The sequence below is a fragment of the Balaenoptera musculus genome, chromosome 2, assembly GCF_009873245.2.
Source record: "Balaenoptera musculus isolate JJ_BM4_2016_0621 chromosome 2, mBalMus1.pri.v3, whole genome shotgun sequence".
Classification (NCBI taxonomy): domain Eukaryota; kingdom Metazoa; phylum Chordata; class Mammalia; order Artiodactyla; family Balaenopteridae; genus Balaenoptera; species Balaenoptera musculus.
In genome coordinates, this window is record NC_045786.1 from 154,373,681 (window position 1) to 154,387,183 (window position 13,503).

General features: G+C 37.8%; 1 protein-coding gene across 1 annotated transcript in view; it reads right to left on the reverse strand.

The window, feature by feature from the left end:
- Positions 1-13,503, reverse strand: part of SEL1L (SEL1L adaptor subunit of ERAD E3 ubiquitin ligase) — a 58,898-nt gene that overhangs the window by 10,643 nt on the left and 34,752 nt on the right. The window contains exons 11-19 of the mRNA XM_036841758.1: positions 11,646-11,702; positions 9,266-9,334; positions 6,448-6,525; positions 5,336-5,398; positions 3,924-4,011; positions 3,452-3,600; positions 2,411-2,576; positions 1,808-1,882; positions 559-731 (exon numbers count right to left, since the gene is read on the reverse strand). Coding sequence (XP_036697653.1) covers positions 559-731; positions 1,808-1,882; positions 2,411-2,576; positions 3,452-3,600; positions 3,924-4,011; positions 5,336-5,398; positions 6,448-6,525; positions 9,266-9,334; positions 11,646-11,702 — 918 coding nt within the window. The remainder of the gene's footprint in view (positions 1-558; positions 732-1,807; positions 1,883-2,410; positions 2,577-3,451; positions 3,601-3,923; positions 4,012-5,335; positions 5,399-6,447; positions 6,526-9,265; positions 9,335-11,645; positions 11,703-13,503) is intronic.

The window sequence follows — 13,503 nt, forward strand, 5'->3', positions numbered from 1 at the left end:
TAGGACTTAGACCCTTTGAAACTTATGATGAGAAATTTTAAATGTCAAATTAAAAATGTGCAAGAGCCTACACAGTTTTTCAAAATTATTTTAAGGGTACACAGGCAAAAACTTAAGACCGTGGGTCTAAAGAATTAGACCTTCCTAATTAGACCTTCCTAATTTTACCTTCATTAGGAAGGTAAAAGAATGAAGATAAGTTCATCAGTAGCAAACATTAAATTCATTTCAAAATAATCTAGAAATGATAGAATTTGGCTATTGATGGACAGTTTCTCAAACAGCACTTATCAACAGAGGCAGCACTGCTTTTCCGTTTTCATGAATCTGTCTTTGGCTTAATATCCTAAATATAACAGTGTAGATATCAATATGTGTGTGTGCTTGAGGATGAAAGAGATGCAGGGCAGTCTTCTGAAATATTACAAAACTGCCTCCTAACTTAGCACCTAAAATCTGAGCACATTCTAAAGTAAACCTATTTCCTATAAAAATGAAGATGTTTCCCCCCAAATCACAATTACATTATTCATACATTTGTTTCAAAGTCACACTCACCTGTTTAATGCCTAGTCCTTTCTCGTGCATATATCCCAGGTTAAACATAGCTTGTGCGCTGTGCTGCTGCTCGGATGCTAGGCGATAATGAATAAACGCCGTCTCATAATCTACGTCAGTGCCAAATCCATAGAAATGGTAGTCTCCAAGCTTAATTCTAGCCACAGTATAGCCTGAAACAAAAGGTAAATGCAAAACTGCCAATAAATAACGTGTGTTGAAAACAGACCAAACTCTTATTTCTCCTCCTGCTAACATGTTTATATAAAATGAATGTGAATTTGTAACACACAAACTTTATAACAAATTCTTCAGCCAACATAGAAATTCAGTAAAAATCTAACTAGAAGGGTTGCTCTTCTGAAGAAGGCTTTTGTAATAGTCAGGGAGAGGTAAAACAAAGTGGGTGTAATCTCTTTTTCACTAATAATACTCCTCAGATGATCACTCTATTCTGTCATTTAACATTTTAAAATAATTCAACTGGGGACTTCCCTGGTGGCGCAGTGGTTAGGAGTCCACCTGCCGGTGCAGGGGACATGGGTTTGATCCCTGGTCCAGGAAGATCCCACATGCCGCGGAGTAACTAAGCCCACGCTCCACAACTACTGAAGCCTGCGTGCCTAGAGCCCTCGAACCACAACAAGAGAAGCCACCACAATGAGAAGCCCATGCACCGCAACGATGAGAAGGCCCCGCTCACAGCAACTAGAGAAAGCCCACACGCAGTAACAAAGACCCAACGCAGCCAAAAATAAATAAATATATTAAAAAAATAATAAAATAAAATAATTCAACTGGACCACTGTTTAGGCTTGGAGAAAGGGATAGGCAGACAATGTTGAGAGTAGTATGTGTGAGAAAGAACTATTCAAATAAAAAGGAGTGGGGAAAGGCTGAAATCTTAGGTTTTACACCTATAGTCTTACACATTCTATTCAGTTCTCATTTAATACAACATACTAGCCTCCAACTAAAAACCAGAGTAAAGCATAGCATGATATAAATGTCCAGTACGATAAAGACCTTGCAGTTCAACTTAGAAACCCTGGGACTGGAACTTCCATTTTAAGAATGAATACCAATCATGAACGCAAACAAGTTAAGTTACAGTTAGTATCTCTTTTTAATTTTAAAGTGGTGAATGACATGATTTAATCTTTATGTGAGATTAAAAACAAACAAACAAAAAACAATAAAGAAAGGTCCCTGGGTGAAACTCTTATCCTAGAATTAACCAACCACTCACCTTGTGAGGCGGCCCGGTTCCAGTGCAGCAAAGCTCTGGGATAAGTTTCATTCTCACCTACGATGGTTGCTTCTCCTACAGGGAAAGTTGAAATACAAATCAGGTGTTTAAGGAAAGGCCCTAGACTTTTAGGCTTTATCTGCAAACCAGGGTGGATACATGGAGCATAATTTAAATAAGAACTGGGATATAACAAATATTAAATGAAAAAACTATTGAAATTAAACAAGTATGGGAATAAAATACTGAGTTCAAAGGAATCATTGCATTCAGGGCAACACTACTTCCTGAGACACATTTTCACCACAGAACTAATAACGAGACTACTGAAACACTAGAGATCTACATACCACTGGAAAAACAATGTTTCTGCATCTGCTGTAGTTTGAAAAATGTATTTACTGAAAGCAGTTAACTTTATGATGGACGTCAAATCCATTTCTATCGTCAACTGTATAAAACTAACTTTGATGGCTTAGAAACCTGAGGTAAAATAACTTGAGCATGTGTGCTGTTATGTTCTAGTTATAATAATAAAGAAGTATCTTTGTGGCTTTTCTTTTTAAACAGGTTAACCCAAGGCAGGACTAAAATGAACCTTACTCTGATCGAGAATGAAGGCCGCGTTGCTTTGTGCCACTTCATAGCCTTGCTCCGCCAGTAGGAGGTACTGGATCACTGCGGCATTGTAGTCACCATCTTTATAGCTGTTATAGGCAGTCATGAGCCTCTCAGACCACCGGCCCCGTTCACATACATTCTTAAACAACTATGAAAACAGGAAAAATAATCAATACAAGATTAAGAAAGATATGTAGGAAAATCATTTTTGCACTTTGGCTATAAGCAATTGTTAAGCTTGCTCTCTCAATCTCTGGCAGTTTTACTAAATATATATATAAAAGTCTGGGATATTTATTTGAAGCTTTCACTTAGTCTTTAGAACAGGTTTATAAAAATAATAGCAAACAATTATATACCATTTACTCCGGCCAGGCACTGTCCTAGTGATTTATGTACAGTATGTACATTGACTCACTTACTCCTCCCATGAGGGACCACTCTCTTATGAAGTAAGTCCTAGTAACAAACAGCTCCATTTTACAAGCAAGGAAACTGAAGCATAGAGTGGTTCAGAAACTTTGCTAAGCATTTAACAATGCCCCTCGAAAGTGCCAATTACGAGAAAGCTAACAACGTTCATTTAACATACACTTTTTGAGGCTGACTATGTCTCAGATACTGTCTTAGGTGCTAGAGAGACTGCAGACAATAATATCTGCGCTTATAAACGCTGATTCCAGGAGGGAGAGACAAATGGAACTAATAAGTGTGATTCTAACACACAGACCCTCAGAGCCTTCCCTCAGGATACCAGTGCTAGTTGGCTAAGTCTGTTTCTACTCTAGAAGAAATCATGCAAAGAAAACCAGAATTAAAACAGTAGGATTGGGGGTGGGGCAGGAGGGAGGTCCAAGAGGGAGGGGATATATGTATACATATAGCTGATTCACTTTGTTATACAGCAGAAACTAACACAACATTGTAAAGCAATTATACGCCAATAAAAAAATAAATAAAACAGTAGACTTTCCTACTGGGCAAATTAATTTCCTACATACAGGTTGGTAGAAAAGCCCTTACCTCCACTGCGGTGTGACACGATCGCATCACACCTGTGCCGCTGGCATGCATCTGAGCTAGGTTATAGAAAGCCAAGATATGGCCTCCCTGAGAAGCTAAATTAAAATACTTCAAGGCTTGTTTATAATCCCTCTTGACTCCAATGCCATCTGTAAGGAAAATCACACGAGAGGTTAGGAATAGTCTTAAATAAGATTTAGCTGAAGCATCAGAGAAGACTTACATAGGAATAAAACTAAATGAAATTCAGAATTCTTACTCTGGAAAGATGTGAATCTTATTAATATAGATTTATACATCAATACAGATTAATATACTCTACAATGAAACACAAGATGCACACATCATTGTATTGGGAGGACATTAATCAGCTAGAAATTCGATAGCTCTCACTTCCATATCATAGTGGCATCTAGAGGAAAATAGGTCATGTAGATTTGGTGTGTCCGTCATTAATTCCAGCGTTACTTACTGTAGTACATGGAGCCAAGCTGTAGTTGCCCATCCACCCAGCCTTGTTCAGCAGCTTTCTGGAAATACTTCAGTGCCAGATCATAGTTCTGTAGAAAAAGAGGTCATATGATCACATGATAAGGAAGCTCAAAAGGCTGATATACTCAGAAGTCAGGAGACTCATTCATAAAAAGAATTAACAAAGCATACAGAAAATATTCTTAAAATCATTAAAAGGATGACCTTCTAATTTTTTATAATACAAAGATGGTAATATTTTTTAAGTCATGGGGGATTAACATTTAAGACTGTTAAAAAAAGCAAATATACTATTTTGTGAAACAATTTGCATGTCTGCTCTCAGAAGGCATAAACAACACTAGTAGAACAGCAGGCCAGAAATTAAGAAACAGTCATCGTATCTTTTCGATTAACCAACTAACCCTTTTAAACCTCAATATTTCTAATATTAAATAAGAAAAATTCTCTCCTTGTTTGTTCTTCCCTGGGTAGCTTATCAAACATTGTATGATTATTAGATTTCAAATATCAGACATATCCCCAAAGAAAAATTAAAACAAAGGTCACTACTGGATTTTAGTACCCTAAAATGACTAGAAGGAATCAAAATGAGACCACATTACTGTCTTTTGTGCTAGGAAATACCTACAGATTAGAATTCTATACCTAGCTCTTAGTTTCGGGCCCAAATTAAAAGAACACATTGCTTGGAGAGACCGCACAGAGATGCGGACAGCGACGAGGATCCGGGAGCATCCAACATGAGCAAGTAGCACAGAAGAATGAAGAGCAACGGCCCAGGAAAACCAAGACAGCCTCCGGGAAGAAAGAGCTCAAGTACGGTAGAACCAAAAAATGTCGCATGGGGTTGACATTGAGGAGGTTACTGGTGAGCTATGTAGAGCGGTTACATGAGGTAAAAGCCTGACTGCTGAGAGCTGAAGAGTGGATGGTAGCAGCTCACATAATTCATTCTTTGGGGAAACCTGGCTTTGCAGGAAAGGGCTGGAGAGAAGAGAGGTGGTAGCTAGAAGGGCAAGGGGTAGAAGAGAAAGCTTTTCTCCCTCTACATGGGAGGACTTAAGAATTTTCTTAGGCTTGGGTGAAGAGATAGCAGGGAGATATTTAAGTCTGGGAGAGATGGCAGAGTAGGTGGGGTAGAGAGCATAGATGGAACAATGAGAAACAGCTTCATACCTTGAGGAGAAGGTGCCAGAGACACAGCCATTCTAAGAAGGCAGTTGCTATGGTGGGATGGGGTAAGGGGTGGTAGGGAACCAAACTCAAGAGTTTCAGCTCTGGTTATAATGAAACGGTCTCACCTGGGCTGACTGGGAGCTAGTTAAGGAATACTTCCCTACCTCACCAGCTGACTGCTCATTAAAGTCAGACGTTAGATTGAAGACTTACAACTTGAACTCCTCTCCCGTAGAGGTAAGCCATTCCAAGCCCACTCTGTCCAACTGGGTTGCCCTGCCAACCAGAGACAAAATGAAAGATTCATTACAAAATAGGCAAGAATAAATGACTGCAAAAGAAATAATTTACAAGCATATTCAAAACATGTTTTAGTACTTTTCAATTTAAAACAAAATTTTCTCCTTCCCATCAGACTAAACATGATACTGAGTTTTAGAGATTTGACTTTCAATAATTGCTGAAAATGAGTAAATAGTAAATTCACTTAGAATTAAATTTTGGTGACTTACCTTATGACTGTTTCATGAATTTATGATATAAAACATGACATGTATTTAATCTTTTCAAAATTAAAAGTAGGTCATTTTTTTTTTTGGGTAGTTTTTCACTGGTAATCTCCCACCCCAATAAAGAAGATGTTGCCATGGGGCAGAATCAACAAATTAATATTGGGATCAGGTGGCAAGGATATGCTTAAGATTGTTGGAATGTTGTGGAGCAAAGACAATCATTGTTTTGAGACCGAAAAGGGAAAAATCTAGTATTCACCTAAACTCAGAAGGACAGAGGCATCTTTAAAAGAGTGTCACAGTGCCCCTCTGGGAAACACTCCACTGACATTTGGGACTACAGTAACATGTACTAGCTGACAAAGAGGTCAGTGTACACACTGGAGCCCAGAGGGTCTTAAATATTCATAGGCAGCTTTCTCTGGGCCAAAGAAAGCCTAACTTATGTATCCTGGTTATCAAAACTACCCAGTCATGTAAGCTTTAAACCTCAAGTTGCAACACAAATAGGATAAATTATATAACACCTAATTCCATTACTAAAATCATTATTTCCCTGATCAGGAAACTTCTCAATGAAATTGAAACACAGAATTAATATTCAATAATATGGTCCCTAAAAAAATACATACTGCTTTTTCCCGAGTAGGTTTTTTCTAGCCAATTCATCCATATGAATCATACTTACATAAGCACTTCCAATAATTTATGGAGTAAGTTGATTATGACTAATCCCCTTAACACAATAAACTTTCCTATTAAAATAACAGTAATATGGTACACATTTCAACATAGTGAGTCATGAAGTCTTACCATGTCAGCAGCCTTTTTAAAGTAGTGAAGAGCTGTCTCATTACTCTGAGGTACAATATCACTTCCCTCTGAATACATCTGGAAAACAGACCCCAGTCTCAATAGGAGCTGTAACCTTCTCTCCAATTACATTTTTCTCCTATCTCAGCTCATTCTGGGGTTTGTCAGATTTCATGGAATCTTTCAACAAAGTTTAAAATTCCCCACAGGATATTTTAGAATTAAAAGCAAAAACTTAAAAGTAGACATTTTTTATATATTCTATATCATGTCTAATTAATGACTTATCTATAAACATGAATATATAAAATCAGTTCACTGATCAATCTCAAAAGAAGAAATCTTTTTTTTTATTAACTACAGTTATTTTGTTTTTAAACATCTTTATTGCAGTATAATTGCTCTACAGTGTTGTGTTAGTTTCTGCTGTATGACAAAGTGAATCAGCTATATGCATACATATATCCCCATATCCCCTCCCTCTTGCGTCTCCCTCCCACCCTCCCTATCCCACCCCTCTAGGTGGTCACAAAGCACCGAGCTGATCCCTGTGCTATGCAGCCGCTTCCCACTAGCTATTTTACATCTGGCAGTGTATATATGTCCATGCCACTCTCTCACTTCATCCCAGCTTACCCTTCCCCCTCCCCGTGTCCTCAAGTCCATTCTCTACATCTGCGTCTTTATTCCTGTCCTGCCCCTAGGTTCTTCAGAACCTTTTTTTTTTTTTTTAGATTCCATATATATGTGTTAGCATACAGTATTTGTTTTTCCCTTTCTGACTTACTTCACTCTGTATGACAGACTCTAGGTCCATCCACCTCCCTACAAATAACTCAATTTCATTTCTTTTTATGGCTGAGTAATATTCCATTGTATATATGTGCCACATCTTCTTTATCCATTCATCTGTCGATGGACACTTAGGTTGCTTCTATGTCCTGGCTATTGTAAATAGCACTGCAATGAACATTGTGGTACATGTCTCTTTTTGAATTATGGTTTTCTCAGGGTATATGCCCAGGAGTGGGATTGCTGGGTCATATGGTAGTTCTATTTTTAACTTTTTAAGGAACCTCCATACTGTTCTCCATAGTGGCTGTATCAATTTACATTCACACCAACAGTTCAAAAGGGTTCCCTTTACTCCACACCCTCTCCAGCATTTATTGTTTGTAGATTTTTTGATGATGGCCATTCTGACTGGTGTGAGGTGATACCTCATTGTAGTTTTGATTTGCATTTCTCTAACAATTAGTGATGTTGAGCATCCTTTCATGTGTCAAAAGAAGAAATCTTAAACCCTGAGACAAATCTTTCTTCTCACTCTGTCCCAGTGCAAATGGTTGAACAATTGTTTGGGATAAGCAATTAAATGAGGAAAAGAAGAGCCGACAGCAATGTCCACCTTCCTTTCTCCTCTACCACTGCTTTCCCCATGATAAGATGCAGGGTATGTCTTAAATTCAGGAAAAGAAATAACTAAAAGGTTATTTTAAAAGGTTTCAAGCACTGAATGTCTATATAGTATACCAGGTATGGGAACTGATAAAAGGGCCAGGAGAAAGGAAAACTGAATGACCAGTAGTACTGTTTATATCAATGTAAGTATTAAGGACATAAGTAAAGCAAATCTTTTTTTGAGATAAGGAAAATTAGTAAATCAGAGCAAGAATCGAGAGGGCTGAAATGAAAAGTTGTTAAATGCTAACAAAAATAGACAGGCAGGGACTTCCCTGGTGGCGCAGTGGTTAAGAATCCACCTGCCCATGCAGGGGACACGGGTTCGAGCCCTGGTCCGGGAAGATCCCACATGCCACGGAGCAACTAAGCCCGTGTGCCACAACTACTGAGCCTGCGCTCTAGAGCCCGTGAGCCACAGCTACTGAGCCCACGTGCCACAACTACTGAAGCCCACGTGCCTAGAGCCCATGCTCCACAACAAGAGAAGCCACCGCAATGAGAAGCCTGTGCACCGCAAGGAAGAGTAGCCCCCGCTCGCCACAACTAGAGAAAGCTCGTGCGCAGCAACAAAGACCCAACACAGCCAAAAATAAATAAATAAATTAATTAATTAATTTAAAAATATATATAGGCAACACCAATTTCTATGCTGTAATAGGAAGTCTAAATGTAAAGTTCTCAGGCCCCAAATGACTAGCGGTGGCAAATACTGGTTAGATCTTCTCTTTGTAAAAGCTTTTGAGATATAGTCTACCTGAGCCTCCTAACCTTAGGACTTGGCTATAGATGAAAATATCCATTGGTTTATAATGTGTTAGTTTTCAAAATAATGAAAAAAGGAAGTTTTGAGATTATGCCATGACATATGGAATCTATTCATTAAGTCTCTAGACTTAAAGGTTCCCTTGCTTGAGAAAAGAACTGCATTGAGAGGTGGGTGATGGTTATCATATTTAAGACAATTAAAAGGTCTGCAGACACATTTCAACTCACTCTAAATGTCTCTTATTCAGCATGAAAGTAAACAGGTAATTATGACAGACTTAGCAAAAAACTGCTCAGCATGAATAAATCCCTTATTACTGTGTATAATACACAAAAAGTAGGGGTGCAGACAGTGATAGTTAACTTCGATGGAGAATTAACATACTGACAAGCAAATGCTATGTTACCTTTAAGTTACTTAAGAAAACGCCTCAGAATAGCACTTATCTTAAGACAAGATATAATATGCTTGTATTGGAAATTTTATTTCCAGCTTATATTTGGTAAATTGTAGATGATGAATACAATACGTGCTTACTATGTGAACACCTCTTGCTATTACAGAAAATGTTCACAGGATGTACAGTACCTTTCCCAAGAAGGCCATGGCATGGGAATTGCCAGCATTAGCTGCTAAATTGAAGTAGTCAAATGCTCTCTGTGAGAAAGGAATTTATGAAAATTATTAGTTGTTAATAGAACCTACCCTTGGCTTTTAACCAAAATAATTACTTCAGGAACATTTTTAAAAATCTTGTTATACTGCAGTATCTCAGTTTAAGTAAATGGCAACACAACGTCTACTGGTTGTCTGAGGTACCCACCCCACTTCCCTCTCATATCCAATCCATCACTAAGTCCTATTTCTTTCACCACCAAATATTGATACATCTTGAATCCATCTACTATCCTCCATTCCCATAATTCTAGTGTAAGCTGCATTATCTCTCAGCAGAACTTCTGGAACGCTCCCTTCCCTGATCTTTCTGCTTTTATTCTTGGGGTCATCCAAAGCGACTGTTCTTAAATCTCAACATGCTGGTCCTTCCAGCCCCTTGAAGTGCTGCAGGGAATACACTGACATGACCAGACACTGTTTATCTCAGTACTGTTTCACCTTGCTCCCTGCACTCTGGGTACACCAGCCATGTTCCTTCCTGCCTCAGGACCTATACACATGCTGTTCTTTTTGGGCTGGAATGATCTTACCTCCAAGGTTCAACTTAAATGTCATCCACGTCTCTTCAGAGACAAGTGCCACCTCCCCCTCATTAACCTATCATTGGACTCATTAATTCTCCTTTGTAACAACAATTTATTACATATTTGTTGGTGTGATCATTTAAAAATTACCTAATGCTTCTATTAAACTTGAAGCTCTGTAAAGGTAAGGACAAAGGGTAAGGTCCAGCATTGTATCCTGAATGCCTTGCAGTGAATGGGACAGGTGGTACTCAAACATTGGTTGAATTCATGCAATTATATATTGGGAACTCCTTTTCTTCTGTGAAAATTTATCACTGTGTAATTGTTTCACAGGTAGGCAGCATACACCACCAAGAATATCCCAAAACTTGTTGTGTAAAGGTATGTAGCAAATTCTTAACCAGAATTCTGTTCTCTCACCTGACATTTTTACTAACCAGTTCATCTGATGCTTCACTGGCCTAATGACATGCAATTTTAATGACCTAAAGACACCTAAAGTTGTCAAAATGCTGTTTGAATAATAATTTTAAAAAGCGTCAATATTTGGTATAGTTTTAGTGATAATGTATCTTGTTACAAACTAATTCTTAAAGGTGATGCAATATGGTGCTTGAAATAACCTTAATTAGAATACTTAACTGGTGTGGTAGAAAAACAGTTTTATTAGTTTGACGAACATTTATTGAGAACTTAATATTATACATGCTGGGCACTGCCAGGTGTTGGGAATGAAGTGGCAAACAAGGCAGACATAGTTCATGCTGTTTTGGACCTTATGTTCTAGCAGGGGAAACAATTACATAATTAACTAATTTATAATGGACAAAGGCCACAGGGAATACAGATTTTCAGAAGTCATAACTGTGGTCCATGACCTGTTCTTGGAGTGGGGTTGTGGTCAGAGGAGACATTCAGGGGAAGAGATCCTGGAATTGAGTTCTGGAGAATGAGTAGGATGGTTATGTGAAGAAAGGAGGTGGGATAATAATATTCACTCTAGTCAGAGGGACTGGCCTTCCAGAAGTCCTGAGACAGGGAGGTTCTTAATATTTTCAAAGACCTGAGAAAAGGTCCGTGTGTCTGTGACTCGGAAAGCAAGGGGCTGGTGAGGTAAATAGAGACTGGTACAAGGCCTTGGAGGTCATGTTAAAGGTTTTGGTTTCCAAGCTACTAGAAATTACAGACCACTCAAAAGAGTTTTAAGCAATGCAACTGCACGATCAGATGCACAGTTTACAAAGACAGGCTATTGCTTAGGAAATGCAGGCGGGTAATTATTCACACAAGTGATAGGTGTATATTGATGGCAAGAAGGGAAGAGATGAGCGATACACAGGACAAAAAGCAGACCCAAGTTGGTGAGTGGATATGGATCTGACTGCTATAGTTGTACACTCCTAATTTCTCACAAACTCAACACTGAATTTTCCTCAGTTCTAGGAAATATTTTCCAATAGGAGTTTTTAAAGACATACTTCTATCACAATACCTATAGAAAACCAAGACACTGTTTATGCATTTTTGGCCGTATTGAGAACTAGGTTTTGGAATTAATAAAACCTTTCCCATCACTACGAGGTATGATCACATTTTTGTTCCTCAGTTTCCTCAGGGGTTAGATCTTGAAAGCTCATTTGTGATGTTATCAACATCCGTTAATCACAAAGCTTGATATTGTCACTGACTTAGCAAGAAATATATCTGAAGCATCATTTCTTGCTATAATATGAAATGTAAAGCCCTAAGAACAGGAAGGTTACCTGATGGTTTTGTTCTACTCCACGGCCTCCGTGCAGATGCAGCTGTCCCAGACCAACCTGAAAATGAACAAAAAGGAGGCAAGAGTAAATGGCAGCACCTGCCTCTGGCATGTAATGAGATTAGACCAACAAGAAACCATTTGGTCACAAAAAGGTTTCTGTTCATAACACAGAAAATTAAACATTTAGTCTTAATTCCCTAAGATATTACTCTTACATTTTTTTTTGTTTGTTTTAAAGACTCTTTTGATGTGGACAATTTTTAAAGTCTTTATTGAATTTGTTACAATATCGCTTCTGTTTTATGTTTTGGTTTTTTGGCTGAGAAGCATGTGGGATCTTAGCTCCCCGACCAGGGATTGAACCCAAACCCCTTGCATTGGAAGGCGAAGTCTTAACCACTAGACCACCAGGGAAGTCCATATCCTACATTTAAAAAAAAACTAAAAATGTCTGCTTTTAGTTTGAAAGTATCCTGAAATAGAGGTGAAATAAAGGCATTTCCACACAAACTAAAGAAAAGTTCAAATCTTTTGAACTAAAGAGTATTCTTTAGGAAGAGGCAAAATTATCCTGGGAAGCTTGGAGATGCAGTAAGAAATAAAGAACAAGAGAAAGGTAAATTTGTGAGTAAATCTAAATTGGATGGACTGTATAAAAGAATAGTATCTTGTGGGGTTCAAAAGCATATACGATTAAAACACACACAGACAAACTCAAACCAAAAGAGGATAAGAAAGGAGAGAAAAAGGAACTTGGAAAAGCAAAATAAAAGTGAGATAGAAAATTGAAACTCAAATATATCACTAATTACTCTACTTAAAAGACTGAATGGATTAAGAAAAATGAACAAAACCAGTCATTTGATGCTTGCAAGAGACATACCTTAAACATTAGAAGGTTGAAAGTACAAGATAGAAAAGATATTCCGGGTAAATACTAACCAAAAAAAAGTAGTGTAGCTATGCCAGTATTGGGCAAAATAAACTAAAGTAAAAAATATTTCTGGAGATAAAAGAGGTCATTTCATGATACAAAAGTTAGCTCAACAGAAAGATAACAATATTAAGTTATTCATTAGACATGGCTTAAAATATATAAATCAAAACTGATGAAACTAAAAGGAGAAAGAGACAAATCCACAATCAGAGTGGAAAATTTCAGCAATACTGTCTCAGCATTTGACAGAAAAAGCAGCCAAATTCAGTAGGGATTCAAAAGATTTGAACAACAGGATTAAGAAACACGACAATTGACACATATCAAACACTACACCCAATGACTGTAGAAATTCACATTCTCTTTAGCGCACAGAATATTTGCCCAAACTGACCAAGATGGGGCATCAAGCAAGTTTCAAGAACTCTCAAACAACTGAAGTCATACAGAGCATATTCTGACTACAGCGGATTAAGTCAGGTATCAACAACAAAAAAGGTAAGCAGAAAATTCCCATGTACAGTTGTCCCTTGGCATCCATGGGGGATTGGTTCCAGGAACCCCAGAGATACCAAACTCTGCAGACGCCAAGTCTCTTATATAAAATGGCATAGTATGTGCATGTAACCCATGTACAACCTCCTGTACACTTTAAATCATTTCTAGATTACTTATAATACTTAATGTAAATGCTATGTAAATAGTTGTAAATACAATGTAAATACTATGTAAATAGTTGCCAGTGTGTGACAAAGTTTGCTTTTTGGAACTTTCTGAAAAAAAAAAAAGATTTGTTTTCAAATTTTTTGGTCCACGGTTAGTTGAATCTTTGGATGCAGAACCTGCTGTTACAAAGGGCTGACTGTATGTGGAAACTAAGCAATTCATTTCTAAATTACACACGGGTCAAAAGAAATCA